Consider the following 22175-nt stretch of genomic DNA (forward strand, 5'->3'; position numbering starts at 1 on the left):
ATAACTACAATATGTTGTGATATACTACCTACAGGTGTGTTATAACTACAATATGTTGTGGTATACTACCTACAGGTGTGTTATAACTACAATATGTTGTGGTATACTACCTACAGGTGTGTAATAACAATATGTTGTGGTATACTACATACAGGTGTGTAATAACTACAATATGTTGTGATATACTACCTACAGGTGTGCTATAACTACAATATGTTGTGGTATACTACCTACAGGTGTGTTATAACAATATGTTGTGGTATACTACCTACAGGTGTGTTCTAACTACAATATGTTGTGGTATACTACCTACAGGTGTGCTATAACTACAATATGTTGTGGTATACTACCTACAGGTGTGTTCTAACTACAATATGTTGTGGTATACTACCTACAGGTGTGTAATAACTACAATATGTTGTGATATACTACCTACAGGTGTGTAATAACTACAATATGTTGTGATATACTACCTACAGGTGTGTTATAACTACAATATGTTGTGATATACTACCTACAGGTGTGTAATAACTACAATATGTTGTGGTATACTACATACAAGTGTGTAACAACAACAATGTGTTGTGATATACTACCTACAGGTGTGTTATAACTACAATATGTTGTGATATACTACCTACAGGTGTGTAATAACTACAATATGTTGTGGTATACTACATACAAGTGTGTAACAACAACAATGTGTTGTGATATACTACCTACAGGTGTGTAACAACAACAATGTGTTGTGATATACTACCTACAGGTGTGTAATAACAACAAGAACTGCCACTGCGAGGCCCACTGGGCTCCTCCCTTCTGTGACAAGGCAGGCTTTGGGGGAAGTTTGGACAGTGGACCGATGAGGCTAGCAGGTACCCATTGTTAACAACACAAATGTCTGCCATAGTGTCATGCAAAGTAGGCTTGGGGTCAATTCCATTTCAATTAAGTCATTTCAGAAAGTAAATTGAAATTCCAATGTTCATCATTGAGACTAGCCATGTAGCTATAGATGGCCATTGTCGCTAATTCCAATGTTCCTCATTAAGACTAGCCATGTTGCTGTAGATGGCCATTGTAGCTAATTCCAATGTTCCTCATTGAGACAATCAATCAATCAAATGTATTTATAAAGCCCTTCTTACATCAGCTGATATCTCAAAGTGCTGTACAGAAACCCAGCCTAAAACCCCAAACAGCAAGCAATGTAGAAGCACGGTGGCTAGGAAAAACTCCCTAGAAAGACCAGAACCTAGGAAGAAACCTAGAGAGGAACCAGGCTATGAGGGGTGGCCAGTCCTCTTCTGGCTGTGCCGGGTGGAGATTATAACAGAACATGGCCAAGATGTTCAAATGTTCATAGATGACCAGCAGGGTCAAATAATAATAATCACAGTGGTTGTCGAGGGTGCAACAGGTCAGCACCTCAGGAGTAAATGTCAGTTGGCTTTTCATAGCCGATCATAATCATGTAGCTATAGATGGCCATTGTAGCTAATTCCATTGTCCCTCATTGAGACTAGCCATGTAGCTATAGATGGCCATTGTTTCTGCCACAGGATCTGGCTCCCCAGGCTCAAAAGGTATTGCTGTTTTCATGTACTTCATGTCTGTCTCTTATGTCATTTCCCAGACTACGGTGGTGTGGCGGTGGGGGTCCTGTTGACTCTAATAACCTTCCTGGGAGCTGGCCTCATCGTCTCCATCAAGAGAAAAACCCTACTGAGACTACTCTTCACCAACAAGAAGAACCCTATGGACAAGCTGAGGTAATATAGAACCCTATGGACAAGCTGAGGTAATATAGAACACTATGGACAAGCTGAGGTAATATAGAACACTATGGACAAGCTGAGGTAATATAGAACACTATGGACAAGGTGAGGTAATATAGAACCGTATGGACAAGCTGAGGTACTATAGAACACTATGGACAAGCTGAGGTAATATAGAACCATATGGACAAGCTGAGGTAATATAGAACACTATGGACAAGCTGAGGTAATATAGAACACTATGGACAAGCTGAGGTAATATAGAACCGTATGGACAAGCTGAGGTAATATAGAACACTATGGACAAGCTGAGGTAATATAGAACCCTATGGACAAGCTGAGGAAATATAGAACCCTATGGACAAGCTGAGGTAATATAGAACACTATGGACAAGCTGAGGTAATATAGAACACTATGGACAAGCTGAGGTAATATAGAACACTATGGACAAGGTGAGGTAATATAGAACCGTATGGACAAGCTGAGGTACTATAGAACACTATGGACAAGCTGAGGTAATATAGAACCATATGGACAAGCTGAGGTAATATAGAACACTATGGACAAGCTGAGGTAATATAGAACACTATGGACAAGCTGAGGTAATATAGAACCGTATGGACAAGCTGAGGTAATATAGAACACTATGGACAAGCTGAGGTAATATAGAACCCTATGGACAAGCTGAGGAAATATAGAACCCTATGGACAAGCTGAGGTAATATAGAACACTATGGACAAGCTGAGGTAATATAGAACACTATGGACAAGCTGAGGTAATATGGAACACTATGGACAAGCTGAGGTAATATAGAACCCTATCAACAAGCTGAGGTAATATAGAACACTATGGACAAGCTGAGGTAATATAGAACACTATGGACAAGCTGAGGTAATATAGAACCCTATGGACAAGCTGAGGTAATATAGAACCCTATCAACAAGCTGAGGTAATATAGAACACTATGGACAAGCTGAGGTAATATAGAACACTATGGACAAGCTGAGGTACTATAGAACCCTATGGACAAGCTGAGGTAATATAGAACCCTATCGACAAGCTGAGGTACTATAGAACACTATGGACAAGCTGAGGTAATATAGAACCATATGGACAAGCTGAGGTAATATAGAACACTATGGACAAGCTGAGGTAATATAGAACCCTATGGACAAGCTGAGGGAATATAGAACACTATGGACAAGCTGAGGTAATATAGAACCCTATGGACAAGCTGAGGTAGTATAGAACACTATGGACAAGCTGAGGTAATATAGAACCCTATGGACAAGCTGAGGTAGTATAGAACACTATGGACAAGCTGAGGTAATATAGAACACTATGGACAAGCTGAGGTAATATAGAACACTATGGACAAGCTGAGGTAATATAGAACACTATGGACAAGCTGAGGTAATATAGAACACTATGGACAAGCTGAGGTAATATAGAACCCTATGGACAAGCTGAGGTAATATAGAACACTATGGACAAGCTCAGGTAATATAGAACACTATGGACAAGCTGAGGTAATATGGAACACTATGGACAAGCTGAGGTAATATGGAACACTATGGACAAGCTGAGGTAATATGGAACACTATGGACAAGCTGAGGTAATATAGAACACAATGGACAAGCTGAGGTAATATAGAACACTATGGACAAGCTGAGGTAATATAGAACACTATGGACAAGCTGAGGTAGTATAGAACACTATGGACAAGCTGAGGTAATATAGAACCCTATGGATAATCTAAGGTAATATAATATATACCAACAGGTAGGGCATTAGAAGCTAAGGTAATATAATATAATCAACTCAGCAAAAAAAGGAACATCCCTTTTTCAGGACCCTATCTTTCAAAGATAATTCATAAAAAGCCAAATAACTTCACAGATCTTCATTGTAAAGGGTTTAAACACAGTTTCCCATGCTTGTTCAATGAACCATAAACAATTAATGAACATGCACCTGTGGAAAGGTCGTTAAGACACTAACAGCTTACAGACGGTAGGCAATTAAGGTCACAGTAATGAAAACTTAAGACACTAAAGAGGCCTTTCTGAAAAACGAGAAAAGAAAGATGCCCAGGGTCCCTGCTCATCTGCGTGAACGTGCCTTAGGCATGCTGCAAGGAGGCATGAGGACTGCAGATGTGGCCAGGGCAATAAATTGCAATGTCCGTACTGTGAGATGCCTAAGACAGCGCTACAGGGAGACAGGACGGACAGCTGATCGTCCTCGCAGTGGCAGACCACTTGTAACAACACCTGCACAGGATCGGTACATCCGAACATCACACCTGCGGGACAGGTACAGGATGGCAACAACAACTGCCCGAGTTACACCAGGAACGCATTACATTACATTTACGTCATTTAGCAGACGCTCTTATCCAGAGCGACTTACAGTAGTGAATACATACATTTCATACAATTTCATACATTTTTTTTTTTTTCTGTGCTGGCCCCCCCGTGGGAATCAAACCCACAATCCTGGTGTTGCAAACATCATGCTCTACCAACTGAGCTACAGGGAAGGCTATATAGAACGCACAATCCCTCCATCAGTGCTCAGACTGTCCACAATAGGCTGAGAGAGGCTAGACTGTGGGCTTCTAGGCCTGTTGTAAGGCAGGTCCTCACCAGACATCACCAGCAACAACATCGCCTATGGGCACAAACCCACCGTCACTGGACCAGACAGGACTGGCAAAAAGTGCTCTTTACTGACGAGTTGCGGTTTTGTCTCACCAGGGGTGATGGTCAGATTCGCATTTATCGTAGAAGGAATGAGTGTTACACTGAGGCCTGTACTCTGGACCGGGATCGATTTGGAGATGGAGGGTCAGTCATGGTCTGGGGTGGTGTGTCACGGCATCATCGGACTGAACTTGTTGTCATTGCAGGCAATCTCAACACTGTGCGTTACAGGGAAGACATCCTCCTCCCTCACGTGTTACCCTTCCTCATGTCAGGCTCATCCTGACATGACCCTCTAGCATGACAATGCCACCAGCCATACTGCTCGTTCTGTGTGTGATTTCCTGAAATACAGGAATGTCAGTGTTCTGCCATGGCCAGCGAAGAGCCCGGATCTCAATCCCATTGAGCACGTCTGGGACCTGTTGGATCAGAGGTTGAAGGCTAGGGCCATTCCCCCCAGAAATGTCCAGGAACTTGCAGGTGCCTTGGTGGAAGAGTGGGGTAATATCTCACAGCAAGAACTGGCAAATCTGGTGCAATCCATGAGGAGGAGATGCACTGCAGTACTTAATATATTATATTACCTTAGCTTCTGTCACGTTCTGACCTGTAAAGGTGTTATTTGTTAGTGTTTAGTTTGGTCAGGAAGTGGCAGGGGGTATTTGTTTTATGTAGTTCAGGGTGGTTGTGTGTATGTGTCCATGTAGAGAGGGGTATTTGATTTATTAGTCCAGGGTTTTGGTTATTGTTCTATGTTAGTTTATTTCTATGTTCTGTCTAGTCATTTGTATTTCTATATTTAGTTAATTGGTGTTGGGGCCTTCAGTTGGAGGCAGCTGTCTATCGTTGCCTCTGATTGAAGGTTCTATAATTAGGGGTGTGTTTGTATTGTGGATTGTGGGTAGTTGTATTCTGTTTTGTGTTCTCATGTGACAGAACTGTTAGTGTCGTTTTCGTAATTGTATACGTGTTTAATTTTGTTTCACCTTCTTCAACATTAAAGAGAAGATGAGTATATACTTCCCTGTTGCGTCTTGGTCCTCCACACACGACAATCGTTACAGCTTCTAAAGCCCTACCTGTTGGTATATAAACTCAGCAAAAAAAGAAACGTCCTCTCACTGTCAACTGCGTTTATTTGTAAATATTTGTATGAACATAACAAGATTCAACAACTGAGACATAAACTGAACAAGTTTACTTTTGCAAGCCACCGTAGACTGTATGAAATGGGCTAGCCAGTAGTCTTCTAAAGTACCACGATCAACCCATTGAGATGAATAAAACAAATTCACATATCTGGGGACTGATTTTGTATTTCATCTGTTCTTGTGTCACAGGTCAACGGAGCCTAACAGATCATCCAGTCCTAGCCGTAGAGATTCCCCACCTGGCCAGCCTCAAGCCCAGACACCGCCACAGAGACAGAATCACAGCAGCAGCATCTTCAAGGTTCATTTCACTTCTTCCTCCTCTTTTAATCTCTTCCCCCTCTCCCCCCACCCCTCCCACTGGCTTCCTTGCACACAACAGCAGCTAATCCCCCCCATCTCTCTCTCTCTCTCGCTCTCTCTCCATCCTTCTCCCCTCCCCCCCATATCCTCTCCCTCCCTCTAGCTCCCTGTGTGACATGTTATTTTCACACAAACGGCAGCTAATTCAAATCCAATTAAAGGTTGGGCAGCCAGCGGAGGTGGTGTATATAATGGCATAATGGACTCTGCTGAGAGAAACCCAGCTCTGGTCTCGCAGTGAAAGATGCTTATTAGAAGAATAAATTGATTTATTTTAGCGTGACACACACCGGGAATATTAATGTCTAGTCTATTGTTGTTGGGTTTTCAAAGCCGCAGGCTGGTACTTTAACAACAACAGAGTGTTATATTCAGGTGACAGGCTGGTACTTAAACAACAACAGAGTGTTCTATTCAGGTGACAGGCTGATACTTTAACAACAACAGAGTGTTATATTCAGGTGACAGGCTGATACTTTAACAACAACAGAGTGTTATATTCAGGTGACAGGCTGGTACTTAAACAACAACAGAGTGTTCTATTCAGGTGACAGGCTGATACTTTAACAGCAACAGTGCGTTATATTCAGGTGACAGGCTGGTACTTTAACAACAACAGAAGGTTATATTCAGGTGACAGGCTGGTACTTTAACAACAACAGTGTGAGATATTCAGGTGACAGGCTGATACTTTAACAACAACAGAGTGTTATATTCAGGTGACAGACTGATACTTTAACAACAGAGCGTTATATTCAGGTGACAGGCTGGTACTTTAACAACAGAGTGTTATATTCAGGTGACAGGCTGGTACTTTAACAACAGCAGAGTGTTATATTCAGGTGACAGGCTGATATTTTAACAACAACAGAGTGTTATATTCAGGTGACAGGCTGATACTTTAACAACAACAGAGTGTTATATTCAGGTGACAGGCTGGTACTTAAACAACAACAGAGTGTTATATTCAGGTGACAGGCTGATACTTTAACAACAACAGAGCATTATATTCAGGTGACAGGCTGATACTTTAACAACAACAGAGTGTTATATTCAGGTGACAGGCTGGTACTTAAACAACAACAGAGTGTTCTATTCAGGTGACAGGCTGATACTTTAACAGCAACAGTGCGTTATATTCAGGTGACAGGCTGGTACTTTAACAACAACAGAAGGTTATATTCAGGTGACAGGCTGGTACTTTAACAGCAGAGTGTTATATTCAGGTGACAGGCTGATACTTTAACAACAGAGTGTTATATTCAGGTGACAGGCTGATACTTTAACAACAACAGAGTGTTATATTCAGATGAATTACAAAGCTTCAGTTCAGATTCAGATTGAATGGATCAGTTCCCTGTAAGTTCAAATAACTCAAATAACTTTTTTTGTTGACATGGCAGGATATGATTGAGTGATTTCAACTTAATAGGGTCGGCGGGACAAAATCGTCCCACCTACTCAACAGCCAGTTGAATCCCGTGGCGCGTTATTCAAATACCTTAGAAATGCTATTACTTCAATTTCTCAAACATATGACTATTTTACACCATTTTAAAGACAAGACTCTCGTTAATCTAACCACACTGTCCGATTTCAAAAAGGCTTTACAACGAAAGCAAAACATTAGATTATGTCAGCAGAGTACGCAGCCAGAAATAATCAGACACCCATTTTTCAAGCTAGCATATAATGTCACATAAACCCAAACCACAGCTAAATGCAGCACTAACCTTTGATGATCTTCATCAGATGACAACCCTAGGACATTATGTTATACAATACATGCATGTTTTGTTCAATCAAGTTCATATTTATATCAAAAACCAGCTTTTTACATTAGCATGTGACGTTCAGAACTAGCAAACTTCCGGTGAATTTACTAAATTACTCACGATAAACGTTCACAAAAAACATAACAATTATTTTAAGAATTATAGATACAGAAGTCCTCTATGCACTCGCTATGTCCGATTTTAGCTTTTCGGTGAAAGCACATTTTGCAATATTCTGAGTAGATAGCCCGGCATCACAGGGCTAGCTATTTAGACACCCACCAAGTTTAGCCCTGACCAAAGTCAGATTTACTATAAGAAAAATGTTATTACCTTTGCTGTTCTTCGTCAGAATGCACTCCCAGGATTTCTACTTCAATAACAAATGTTGGTTTGGTTCAAAATAATCCATAGTTATGTTCAAATATCCTCTGTTTTGTTCGTGCGTTCAAGACACTATCCGAATGGTAAAGAAGGGTGACGCGCACGACGCATTTCGTGACAAAAAAAATCTAAATATTCCATTACCGTACTTCGAAGCATGTCAACCGCTGTTTAAAATCAATTTTTATACAATTTTTCTCGTAAAAAAGCTATAATATTCCGCCCGGGAAAGCGTGTTTACGTTCAAAGAGAGAGAAAATAAAAACATGGGATCCCCTCGTGCACGAGCCTCAGTCTGATGGTACTCTGAACGGCCACTATCCAAACGCGCTAATGTTTTTCAGCCAGAGGCTGGAATTACATCATTCAGCTTTTTCCCAGGTTCTGAGAGCCTATGGGAGCCGTAGGAAGTGTCACGTTACAGCAAAGATCCTCAGTTTTCAATAAACAGAGCCAAGAAGAATAAGAACTTGTCAGACAGGCCACTTCCTGTAAGGAATCTTCTCAGGTTTTTGCCTGCCATATGAGTTCTGTTATACTCACAGACACCATTCAAACAGTTTTAGAAAGTTTAGGGTGTTTACTATCCAAAGCCAATTTTAGTGACCCGTCCTGTAGTGTCTGGTTTTAGTGACCCGTCCTGTAGTGTCTGGTTTTAGCGACCCGTCCTGTAGTGTCGGGTTTTAGTGACCCGTCCTGTAGTATCTGGTTTTAGTTACCCGTCCTGTAGTGTCTGGTTTTAGTGACCCGTCCTGTAGTATCTGGTTTTAGTGACCCGTCCTGTAGTGTCTGGTTTTAGTGACCCGTCCTGTAGTGTCTGGTTTTAGTGACCAGTCCTGTAGTGTCTGGTTTTAGCGACCCGTCCTGTAGTGTCTGGTTTTAGTGACCCGTCCTGTAGTGTCTGGTTTTAGTGACCCGTCCTGTAGTGTCTGGTTTTAGTTACCCGTCCTGTAGTGTCTGGTTTTAGTGACCCGTCCTGTAGTGTCTGGTTTTAGTGACCCGTCCTGTAGTGTCTGGTTTTAGCGACCCGTCCTGTAGTGTCTGGTTTTAGCTACCCGTCCTGTAGTGTCTGGTTTTAGTGACCCGTCCTGTAGTGTCTGGGTTTAGTGACCCGTCCTGTAGTGTCTGGTTTTAGTGACCCGTCCTGTAGTGTCTGGGTTTAGTTACCCGTCCTGTAGTGTCTGGGTTTAGTGACCCGTCCTGTAGTGTCTGTTCAGCAGAGCTCTATGTGTCCTGGTCCCTCTGGTCAGAAGTACTGTCCTATAAAGGGAATAGGGTGCCATTTAGGACTCAGAGGAGGTACGAGGAGAGAGGTATGTTTGATGTAAGCAGGGTGCAGGTGAGGTCAGGAGCTGTTCAGTGTTATATGAGAGAGGGGTGTGTGTGACTGAGTGTGGAATACATTTTTAGACTCCCCCCAAAAATTCCTGAAATCATAGCTGTGTGAGGTCTGTGGCTCTGTCCAAGTAGACTAGGTCAAACATTCTCTCTCTCTCTCTCTCTCGCTCTCATTGTACCTGAATGAGGACCCAGGGAATCCAGGGAACTAACCCTAACTCTAATCCAGGGAATGCTGAATGGACTGGAGGAAATGTTGTGATTTATAACAGTGTGACAGGAAGCACGGTAGAGGGAGGAGAGGATAGGATAGGAATGGAGAAGAGGGGAAGGAGAGGAGAGAAAATGTGAAGGGGAGGAGTGGAGAGGAGGTGAAGGAGAGGGGGAGGAATGGAGAGGAGATGAAGGAGAGGGGCGGTAGAAGTGTGGAGATTTGACATGACAGCTGATGATATGAAGCAGACTTCCAGGAGGTTCTGCTCTGGTCTGTTTCTGTTCGAGGTTGTGTTCATTAGGCACCAAACGGGAAAAAAAACACACTGAAACAGGGAGGGACTACCTGAACTTGTCCAATAACAAACGCTCATTTTCAGTTTCCATTGAAACACATTTGATACAGTGGGTACTAATGAATATGATCCAGTTTCTGATTGATGTGTCTGTGTTTCTGTATCCCGTCTCTCCACAGCCTCCTCCCCAAAATCAACACCCCCCTGGACAGCCCTACCCCTCCCACAGCCTGCTCCGACTACCCCAGTGCTCCCCTGTTCACCTGAGTCACCCCGTCCCCCTTTCCCTGTCCCCTACGTCCGTCCCTGGACCAGGAAAGCCCAGACCACCTACTCCCCCTCCTCACCGAGCCCTGTCTCCCCATGGCCAAGGACATGCCCACAGCCACAGCCAGGCTCCGCCAAGAGGGGCATCGTTTCACAGTGTGCCACAGCATCATAACTCCTGCAGGATGGTCTTGGTGAGGCTGTGTGTGTGTGTGTGTGTGTGTGTGTGTGTGTGTGTGTGTGTGTGTGTGTGTGTGTGTGTGTGTGTGTGTGTGTGTGTGTGTGTGTGTGTGTGTGTGTGTGTGTGTGTGTGTGTGTGTGTGTGTGTGTGTGTGTGTGTGTGTGTGTGCAGGATGGTCATTGAGTGGAGGATGGTCTCGCTCTCTTTGATATTGTACCTGAATGAGGACGCTGGGAACTAACCTTAACCCAGTAAATCCAGGGAACTAACCCTAACCTTAACCCAGGGAATCCAGGGAACTAACCCTAAACTTAACCCAGGGAATCCAGGGAACTAACCCTAAACTTAACCCAGGGAATCCAGGGAACTAACCTTAACCTTAACCCAGGGAATCCAGGGAACTAACCTTAACCCAGGGAATCCAGGGAACTAACCTTAACCCAGGGAATCCAGGGAACTAACCCTAACCTTAACCCAGGGAATCTAGGGAACTAACCCTAACCTTAACCCAGTAAATCCAGGGAACTAACCTTAACCCAGGAAATCTAGGGAACTAACCCTAACCTTAACCCAGTAAATCCAGGGAACTAACCTTAACCTTAACCCAGGAAATCTAGGGAACTAACCCTAACCTTAACCCAGTAAATCCAGGGAACTAACCCTAACCTTAACCCAGGGAATCCAGGGAACTAACCCTAACCTTAACCCAGAGAATCTAGGGAACTAACCCTAACGCTAACCCAGGGAGGATGGTGTGGAGGATGGTCCTGGTGGGGGGGTGGAGGATGGTCTAGGTGAGGGAGTGGAGGATGGTCTTGGTGAGGGAGTGGAGGATGGTCTTGGTGAGGGAGTGGAGGATGGTCTTGGTGAGGGAGTGGAGGATGGTCTTGGTGAGGGAGTGGAGGATGGTCTAGGTGAGGGAGTGGAGGATGGTCTAGGTGAGGGAGTGGAGGATGGTCTAGGTGAGGGAGTGGAGGATGGTCTAGGTGAGGGAGTGGAGGATGGTCTAGGTGTGGGAGTGGAGGATGGTCTAGGTGAGGGAGTGGAGGATGGTCTTGGTGAGGGAGTGGAGGATGGTCCTGGTGAGGGAGTGGAGGATGGTCCTGGTGAGGGAGTGGAGGATGGTCCTGGTGAGGGAGTGGAGGATGGTCCTGGTGAGGGAGTGGAGGATGGTCCTGGTGAGGGAGTGGAGGATGGTCCTGGTGAGGGAGGGGAGGATGGTCCTTGTAGGGAGGGGAGGATGGTCCTTGTAGGGAGGGGAGGATGGTCCTTGTAGGGAGGGGAGGATGGTCCTTGTAGGGAGGGGAGGATGGTCCTTGTAGGGAGGGGAGGATGGTCCTTGTAGGGAGGGGAGGATGGTCCTGGTGAGGGAGGGGAGGATGGTCCTGGTGAGGGGGTGGAGGATGGTCTAGGTGAGGGAGTGGAGGATGGTCCTGGTGAGGGAGTGGAGGATGGTCTCGGTGAGGGAGTGGAGGATGGTCTAGGTGAGGGAGTGGAGCATGGTCTAGGTGAGGGAGTGGAGGATGGTCTAGGTGAGGGAGTGGAGGATGGTCTTGGTGAGGGAGTGGAGGATGGTCCTGGTGAGGGAGGGGAGGATGGTCTAGGTGAGGGAGGGGAGGATGGTCCTTGTAGGGAGGGGAGGATGGTCCTTGTAGGGAGGGGAGGATGGTCCTTGTAGGGAGGGGAGGATGGTCCTTGTAGGGAGGGGAGGATGGTCTAGGTGTGGGAGTGGAGGATGGTCTAGGTGTGGGAGTGGAGGATGGTCTAGGTGTGGGAGTGGAGGATGGTCTAGGTGTGGGAGTGGAGGATGGTCTAGGTGAGGGAGTGGAGGATGGTCCTGGTGAGGGAGTGGAGGATGGTCCTGGTGAGGGAGTGGAGGATGGTCCTGGTGAGGGAGGGGAGGATGGTCCTGGTGAGGGAGGGGAGGATGGTCCTGGTGAGGGAGTGGAGGATGGTCTAGGTGAGGGAGTGGAGGATGGTCTTGGTGAGGGAGTGGAGGATGGTCCAGGTGAGGGAGTGGAGGATGGTCTAGGTGAGGGAGTGGAGGATGGTCTAGGTGAGGGAGTGGAGGATGGTCTAGGTGAGGGAGTGGAGGATGGTCTAGGTGAGGGAGTGGAGCATGGTCCTGGTGAGGGAGTGGAGCATGGTCCTGGTGAGGGAGTGGAGGATGGTCCTGGTGAGGGAGTGGAGGATGGTCCTGGTGAGGGAGTGGAGGATGGTCCTGGTGAGGGAGTGGAGGATGGTCCTTGTAAGGGAGGGGAGGATGGTCCTTGTAGGGGAGGGGAGGATGGTCCTTGTAGGGAGGGGGAGGATGGTCCTTGTAGGGGAGGGGAGGATGGTCTAGGTGTGGGAGTGGAGGATGGTCTAGGTGTGGGAGTGGAGGATGGTCTAGGTGTGGGAGTGGAGGATGGTCTAGGTGAGGGAGTGGAGGATGGTCCTGGTGAGGGAGTGGAGGATGGTCCTGGTGAGGGAGTGGAGGATGGTCCTGGTGAGGGAGGGGAGGATGGTCCTGGTGAGGGAGGGGAGGATGGTCCTGGTGAGGGAGGGGAGGATGGTCCTGGTGAGGGAGGGGAGGATGGTCCTGGTGAGGGAGCGGAGGATGGTCTCGGTGAGGGAGCGGAGGATGGTCTCGGTGAGGGAGCGGAGGATGGTCTCGGTGAGGGAGCGGAGGATGGTCTAGGTGAGGGAGTGGAGGATGGGTGCAATTATGGAATCTGTAATATCTGAAATGAAGTTGGATTATTAAGGAACCGGACTCTACTGCTCCACAGTCAGTGTGATGGCCTGGTCTCCTTTCACAGGTCTTGTGTGTCCTATAAAACTTCATGTGTATTGACAGTTCTTTATTTAACTAGGAAAGTCAGTTAAGAATAAATTATTATTATTTACAATGACAGCATAACCCTGCCAAATCCTAACCCGGACGAGGCTGGGCCAATGGTACGCCGCCCTATGGGACTCGCAATCACGTCCGGTTGTGATACAGCCTGGAAACGAACCAGGGTCTGTAGTGACTGAGATGCAGTGCCGTAGGCCTCTGCGCTATAGGCCAATAAAGAGGCCAGGTTAACCAGGGATGTAGTGCTGCCTCTAACACTGAGATGCAGTGCCTTAGACCACTGCGCCACTCGGGAGTTGAATACAGGCCAATATAGAGGCCAGGTTAACCAGGGTTGTAGTGCTGCCAGAGCGCAGGGGAGTGGCTCTCCCTCACTTTTTTCAATTTGAGAAGAAACAGAGCTGGTAAAACTATTTCTGGAAAATTCATTCTGATCAATTTTAAATAAGTTATATTTAATTATCACCAAATATTCCATGTAAAACAACAGAATGGCAAACCAAATAAATATGTATATCAGACTAGAGGAACATGGAGGAGGTTCCTGTATATCAGACTAGAGGTACATGGAGGTTCCTGTATATCAGACTAGAGGAACATGGAGGTTCCTGTATATCAGACTAGAGGTACATGGAGGTTCCTGTATATCAGACTAGAGGAACATGGAGGTTCCTGTATATCAGACTAGAGGAACATGGAGGTTCCTGTATATCAGACTAGAGGAACATGGAGGTTCCTGTATATCAGACTAGAGGTACATGGAGGTTCCTGTATATCAGACTAGAGGTACATGGAGGTTCCTGTATATCAGACTAGAGGAACATGGAGGTTCCTGTATATCAGACTAGAGGAACATGGAGGTTCCTGTATATCAGACTAGAGGAACATGGAGGTTCCTGTATATCAGACTAGAGGTACATGGAGGTTCCTGTATATCAGACTAGAGGTACATGGAGGTTCCTGTATATCAGACTAGAGGTACATGGAGGTTCCTGTATATCAGACTAGAGGTACATGGAGGTTCCTGTATATCAGACTAGAGGAACATGGATGTTCCTGTATATCAGACTAGAGGTACATGGAGGTTCCTGTATATATGACTAGAGGTACATGGAGGTTCCTGTATATCAGAGGTACATGGAGGTTCCTGTATATCAGACTAGAGGAACATGGAGGAGGTTCCTGTATATCAGACTAGAGGTACATGGAGGTTCCTGTATATCAGACTAGAGGTACATGGAGAAGGTTCCTGTATATCAGACTAGAGGTACATGGAGGTTTCTGTATATCAGACTAGAGGAACATGTAGGAGGTTCCTGTATATCAGACTACAGGTACATGGAGGTTCCTGTATATCAGACTAGAGGTACATGGAGGAGGTTCCTGTATATCAGACTAGAGGAACATGTAGGAGGTTCCTGTATATCAGACTAGAGGAACATGTAGGAGGTTCCTGTATATCAGACTACAGGTACATGGATGTTCCTGTATATCAGACTAGAGGAACATGGAGGAGGTTCCTGTATATCAGACTACAGGTACATGGAGGAGGTTTCAGTTCTATCTGTAATTCTCAAAGCAATTTACAGTATCTGGCTTTAATACCATATGGGATTGTCCATGGGGATATGATGAAGCCTTTAGCGAGGAGAAGAGATGAGCTTTGCTGCTGAAGCCTGCAGGTCAGATTAGACAGACTAGTTTGATCCTCCGCTAAACACTACGACGAAGCCTCCAAAGAGAGGAGAGGAGCCTGCAGGTCAGATTAGACAGACTAGCTTGATCCTCCGCTAAACACTTCGACGAAGCCTCCAGAGAGAGGAGAGGAGCCTGCAGGTCAGATTAGACAGACTTGCTTGATCCTCTGCTAAACACTACGACGAAGCCTCCAGAGGAGAGGAGAGGAGCCTGCAGGTCAACACAGAGTAGTCTTTCATGACAGACAAAACATTACAATGTACAGTAGCCAGCCAGCGGCCTGCGCACACAGTAAGATTTGGTGACTCGAAGTAAGAAACCTGACGTAAGAAACCTGACTCTATCTCTGACCCTTATCTCTGTCTTTACTGTCATAGTGTCAGGGCTCAGAACCTAACTCTATCTCTGACCCCTTATCTCTGTCTTTACTGTCATAGTGTCAGGGCTCAGAACCTAACTCTATCTCTGTCTTTACTGTCATAGTGTCAGGGCTCAGAACCTAACTCTATCTCTGTCTTTACTGTCATAGTGTCAGGGCTCAGAACCTAACTCTATCTCTGTCTTTACTGTCATAGTGTCATGGCTCAGAACCTAACTCTATCTCTGTCTTTACTGTCATAGTGTCATGGCTCAGAACCTAACTCTATCTCTGACCCCTTATCTCTGTCTTTACTGTCATAGTGTCATGGCTCAGAACCTAACTCTATCTCTGACCCCTTATCTCTGTCTTTACTGTCATAGTGTCATGGCTCAGAACCTGACCCCATGTCAGACCCCAGCAGGTCTACATCACGACATATCATGCTCATTTAGTGTTTAGTATTTATCAGGATCCCCATTACCTCAACTCAAATCATATTTTATCGGTAACAGACTGTACACACGGTTAGCAAGTGTTAATGCGAGTGACCCCTATCTCTGTCTTTACTGTCATAGAGTCATGGCTCAGAACCTAACTCTATCTCTGTCTTTACTGTCATAGTGTCAGGGCTCAGAACCTGACCCCTATCTCTGTCTTTACTGTCATAGTGTCATGGCTCAGAACCTAACTCTATCTCTGTCTTTACTGTCATAGTGTCAGGGCTCAGAACCTGACCCCTATCTCTGTCTTTACTGTCATAGTGTCATGGCTCAGAACCTGACCCCTTATCTCTGTCTTTACTGTCATAGTGTCATGGCTCAGAACCTGACTCTATCTCTGACCCCTTATCTCTGTCTTTACTGTCATAGTGTCATGGCTCAGAACCTGACCCCTTATCTCTGTCTTTACTGTCATAGTGTCATGGCTCAGAACCTGACTCTATCTCTGACCCCTTATCTCTGTCTTTACTGTCATAGTGTCAGGGCTCAGAACCTAACTCTATCTCTGACCCCTTATCTCTGTCTTTACTGTCATAGTGTCATGGCTCAGAACCTGACCCCATGTCAGACCCCAGCAGGTCTACATCACGACATATCATGCTCATTTAGTGTTTAGTATTTATCAGGATCCCCATTAGCTCAAATCAAATCACATTTTATCGGTAACAGACTGTACACACGGTTAGCAGGTGTTAATGCGAGTGTCGCGGAAATGCTTGTGCTTCTAGTTCCCGACTGTGTAGCAATATTTAACAAGTAATCAAGTAATCTAACAATTCCACAACAACTACCTAATACACACAAATCTAAATAAAGGAATGGAATAAGAGTATATACATATAAATAGGTACTACTCTACCTGGGGTCTAAACAGGGTCCAAACAGGGTTAACACAGTGACAACAGCCTGCATCATCAATAACACATTACATCATACAACACATTATTACATCATCCCTCTAGGATTTGATTTGATTACACACGTACAATGTAAAATCCACAATACCACAGCATTACTGTGTGTGTGTGTGTGTGTGTGTGTGTGTGTGTGTGTGTGTGTGTGTGTGTGTGTGTGTGTGTGTGTGTGTGTGTGTGTGTGTGTGTGTGTGTGTGTGTGTGTGTGTGTGTGTGTGTGTGTGTGTGTGTGTGTGTGTGTCTGTCTCATCATTAGGACACACACACACACACCACATCACATCAGGCTCATTAGCAGTGTGCTTAAAGCCTTAATGAGATGTTAACTCCTGCTCTGATGAAAGACAAGGTCATTAGGAGGTCATAGCAGACCCAAGGCCAGTCTATTGAAGTATCATCAAGCAGCATGCTATTAAAGCTGCAGTCTGGGATTCGGTTTTCAATAAATACAGCAACAACAAAACAAAAAATTATAATAATAATGAAATGACTTTTGAACAGATTCCCAGATTGTAAATTTAAGAGATGATGAGATTAATGACAGTGTGTGTTGAGGAGGCAGAGGTAATTTATTGATTTATAGTCTGGAACAAGCTTCGCAGAAATAGACGTGGTAAATTGAGTTGAGCCATATCAAACTAATGTTGGATAAAGCTGTCAGAACGGCCCACTTTTTACTGCAGTAGAATATTGTGTCCAGTGTTCCAAGTTCCGGGGGACGAAATTCCAATTCCAAAATGTCCACTGGGCCTAAACTTGGTTTCACTTGGTTTCCGTAACAAATCAGAACATGTGTTCAGTTCTGGCTAACTCATTGGATTATACTATATCTCACTGCATAAGAGACAGGCTTATACAGGCCTTCTCGTTCAACTGTTGCTCTTCCAGAAAAAATCCAATGGTTTCGAGCATTATTAAGTAAGGCCTGTAGTCGTGGTCTAACTGCCAGTCCAATCCAACCCCACCCTGTAGCAATAACATCTGATTGGTCCAGCTCCAGACCTAGGAGCTCCAGGGAGGCTAACCAGGCTGCTGACTCTTCCCAAGAAGAGCCTCTCAGCTGGGGGCAGCTTAGCCAGGGCTGTGGGGTTCTTCTGGTATTCAGTAAAGAGGCTGTCTGTGTCCATCCTAGTGGATAACTGGTTGATAATTCATCTTTTGAGCCCGTTTTGCTGTTAAAAAGACCTTATTGTGAAAAGCGTCATTTGAACCAGTTCTGCCCACTAGGGTCTAACTCAGGAACAGTATGAATGGTAAGAGTTCTGTACAGTTACCACTGCATTCACAGTCGCAGTTTTATATCTGGATTTCATCAGATATGCGCTTTCTTCTGGCCTGGATTCAATTTGTCTTCCCATTTGACACTGTAGCCTGTATTTTGGATCGTACTCAAATCGTCCCTCCTTGCATGACGATACCGGCTGCAAATGTTTTAGATCAGTAGTTGTTCAACAGTAGCCTTCGTAGAGACAGAACCCTTTGTAATGTGTTAGTTTCCCTCGTCCCACAGCTCTTGGCAATAGTGGAACCAAAGGGGAAACATAACCACTTTATGATCACTTGATGGATGGCAGGGTAACGAAAGCCCTCAAAGCGTCACAAAAGTTTTCAGGGGCATAGAAACCTCTTCAAAAAATAAAAAACGTGTGAAACTTGTGATATTCCAGATGAGACAGAGCAACCGCCCTGCTTTAAAGCCAGCCAACTTCACTCAAGGGCTTTTAACATTACTGAGCAGAAACCGAGTCGAGACAAACCAAGCTGTACTGAGCTTGTTCTGGCGACACATCCACTGTAGCCATCAAACTCAACTATGGACTTGGACTTTCCATTGTTCCCCTCTGATCAGGGCCTGATTTAGACCTGGGACCCCAGGTGGGTGATATTAATGACCAGGGACTGATTTAGACCTGGGACACCAGGTGGGTGATATTAATGACCAGGGCCTGATTTAGACCTGGGACCCCAGGTGGGTGATATTAATGATCAGGGCCTGATTTAGACCTGGGACACCAGGTGGGTGATATTAATGACCAGGGCCTGATTTAGACCTGGGACACCAGGTGGGTGATATTAATGATCAGGGACTGATTTAGACCTGGGACACCAGGTGGGTGATATTAATGACCAGAGCCTGATTTAGACCTGGGACACCAGGTGAGTGATGATAATAATCAGGTAGACGAGACAACAAGCAGGGTCCAGACCTTGTAGGGTCAGAGTTGAATAACACTGCACTATAGTAAGGGCTCTGTGTTTTGTAAAATCATGTAACAAAGCAAGATTCTATCCTGTATTTTAAGTCTTATAGAGACATGAGAATTAGACGAAAATTAAAGTATTGTCTGAGGAAGGTGCTGGACCATCTCACATAAAAAGAAAAGGCGACGGTTTGAGGAAAACGCTTTCAATCAAGGTTTTAATCTAGGTCATGTGACATGACTGAGCAAAGAACAATTATAGTTGCTAGAACTGTATGGTACTGTATGATACTGTATGATACTGTATGGTACTGTATAGTACTATATGATACTGTATGGTAATGTATGGTACTGTATGGTACTGTATGGTATGGTACTGTATGTTACTGTATGGTAATTTATGGTATGATACTGTACGGTAATGTATGGTACTGTATGATACTGTATGGTAATGTATAGTACTGAATGATACTGTATGGTATGATAATGTATGGTACTGTACGGTACTGTATGGTACTGTATGGTACTGCATGGTATGATACTGTATGGTACTGTATGGTAATGTATGGTACTGTATGACACTGTATGTACTGTATGGTACTGGATGGTAATGTATAGTACTATATGGTACTGCATGGTATGATACTGTATGGTACTGTATGATACTGTATGATACCGTATAATATGATACTGTATGGCACTGTATAGTACTGTATGGTACTGTATGGTACTGCATGATACTGTATGGTACTGTGTGGTAATGTATGATATGATACTGTATGGTAATGTATGGTACTGTATGGTAATGTATGATATGATACTGTATGGTACTGTATAATACTGTATGGTACTGTATGATACAGTATGGTATGATACTGTATGGCACTGTATAGTACTGTATGGTACTGTATGGTACTGCATGATACTGTATGGTACTGTGTGGTAATGTATGATATGATACTGTATGGTAATGTATAGTATGGTACTGTATGGTAATGTATGATATGATACTGTATGGCACTGTATAGTACTGTATGGTACTGCATGATAGTGTATTGTACTGTATGGTAATGTATGATATGATACTGTATGGTAATGTATGGTACTGTATGGTACTGTGTGGTAATGTATGATATGATACTGTATGGTAATGTATGGTACTGTATGATACAGTATGGTACTGTATGATACAGTATGGTATGATACTGTATGGTAATGTATGGTACTGTATGGTAATGTATGATATGATACTGTATGGTAATGTATGGTATGATACTGTATGATACTGTATGGTACAGTATGGTATGATACTGTATGGTACTGAATGGTAATGTATGGTATGATAATGTATGGTATGATACTGTATTATACTGTATGGTGGTATGGTATGATACTGTATGGTACTGTATGGCAATGTATGGTATGATACTGTATGATAATGTATGGTACTGTACTGTATGATTCTGTATGATACTGTATGGTGGTATGGTATGATACTGTATGGTACTGTATGGTACTGTGTGATACTATATGGTACTGTATGGTACTGTACTGTATGATACTGTATGGTACTCTATGATACTGTACTGTATGATACTGTATGGCACCAAATGGTACTGTACTGTATGGTACTGTACTGTATGATACTGTATGGTACTGTACTGTATGATACTGTATGGTACTGTATGGTACTTTACTGTATGATACCGTATTGTACTGTATGATACTGTATGGTACTGTATGGAACTGTATGATACTGAATGGTACTGTATGGAACTGTATGGTACTGTACTGTATGATACTGTATGGTACTGTACTGTATGATACTGTATGATACCGTATGGTACTGTATGGTACTGTACTGTATGATACTGTATGGTACTGTATGATACTGTATTGTACTGTATGATACTGTATGGAACTGTATGATACTGTATGGTACTGTATGATACCGTATTGTACTGTATGATACTGTATGGTACTGTACTGTATGATACTGAATGATACCATATGGTACTGTATGGTACTGTACTGTATGATACTGTATGGTAATGTATGATACTGTATTGTTCGGTATGGTACTGTACTGTATTATACTGTATGGTACTGTACTGTATGACACTGTATGGTACTGTATGACACTGTATGGTACTGTACTGTATGGTACTGTATGGTACTGTACTGTATGGTACTGTACAGTATGGTACTGTATGGTATGATACTGTATGGTACTGTACTGTATTATACTGTATGGTACTGTACTGTATGGTACTGTACTGTATGACACTGTATGGTACTGTATGACACTGTATGGTACTGTACTGTATGATACTGTATGGTACTGTACTGTATGGTACTGTACTGTATGGTATTGTACTGTACTGTATGGTACTGTGTGGTACTGTATGATGCTGTATGGTACTGTATGGTACGGTATGGTACTGTACGGTATGGTACTGTACTCTATGGTACTGTATGATGCTGTACGGTACTGTATGGTGCTGTATGGTACTGTACTGTATGGTACTGTACTGTATGGTACTGTACTGTATGGTACTGTATTGTACTGTATGGTACAGTACTGTATGGTACAGTACTGTATGGTACAGTACTGTATGGTACTGTATGGTACTGTATGGTACTGTACTGTATGGTACTGTATGGATCTGTACTGTATAATACTGTATGATACTTTATGGTACTGTATGGTACTGTACTGTATGATACTGTACTGTATGGTACAGTATGGTACTGTATGGTATGGTACTGTGGTACTGTATGGTACTGTATGATACTGTATGGTACTGTATGGTGGTACTGTATGACACTGTATGATACTGCATAGTTATGCAATGTATGATACTGTATGGTACTGTATGGTACTCTATGATACTGTATGGTACTGTACTGAATGATACTGTATGGCACTGTATGATACTGTATGGTCACAGTACTGTACTGTATGATACTGTATGGTACTGTATGGTTCTTTACTGTATGGTACTGTATGGATCTGTACTGTATGATACTGTATGATACTTTATGGTACTGTACTGTATGGTACTTTATGGTACTGTACTGATGATACTGTATGGTACTGTACTGTATGGTACTGTGCTGTATGATACTGTACTGTATGGTACTGTATGGTACTGTATGATACTGTATGGTACTGCACTGTAAAATACTGTATGCCACTGTATGG

The 22175-nt window shown here is 43.9% G+C and overlaps 1 protein-coding gene across 1 annotated transcript in view; it reads left to right on the top strand.

Annotated features, from left to right (window-relative positions):
- Positions 1–22175, top strand: part of LOC106577343 (disintegrin and metalloproteinase domain-containing protein 12) — a 207367-nt gene that overhangs the window by 179540 nt on the left and 5652 nt on the right. Inside the window, exons 18-21 of the mRNA XM_045701159.1 lie at positions 767–875; positions 1637–1772; positions 5830–5941; positions 10189–10470. Of these exons, the coding sequence (XP_045557115.1) occupies positions 767–875; positions 1637–1772; positions 5830–5941; positions 10189–10470 (639 nt within the window). The remainder of the gene's footprint in view (positions 1–766; positions 876–1636; positions 1773–5829; positions 5942–10188; positions 10471–22175) is intronic.

The sequence above is a fragment of the Salmo salar genome, chromosome ssa18, assembly GCF_905237065.1.
Source record: "Salmo salar chromosome ssa18, Ssal_v3.1, whole genome shotgun sequence".
NCBI classification, from domain to species: domain Eukaryota; kingdom Metazoa; phylum Chordata; class Actinopteri; order Salmoniformes; family Salmonidae; genus Salmo; species Salmo salar.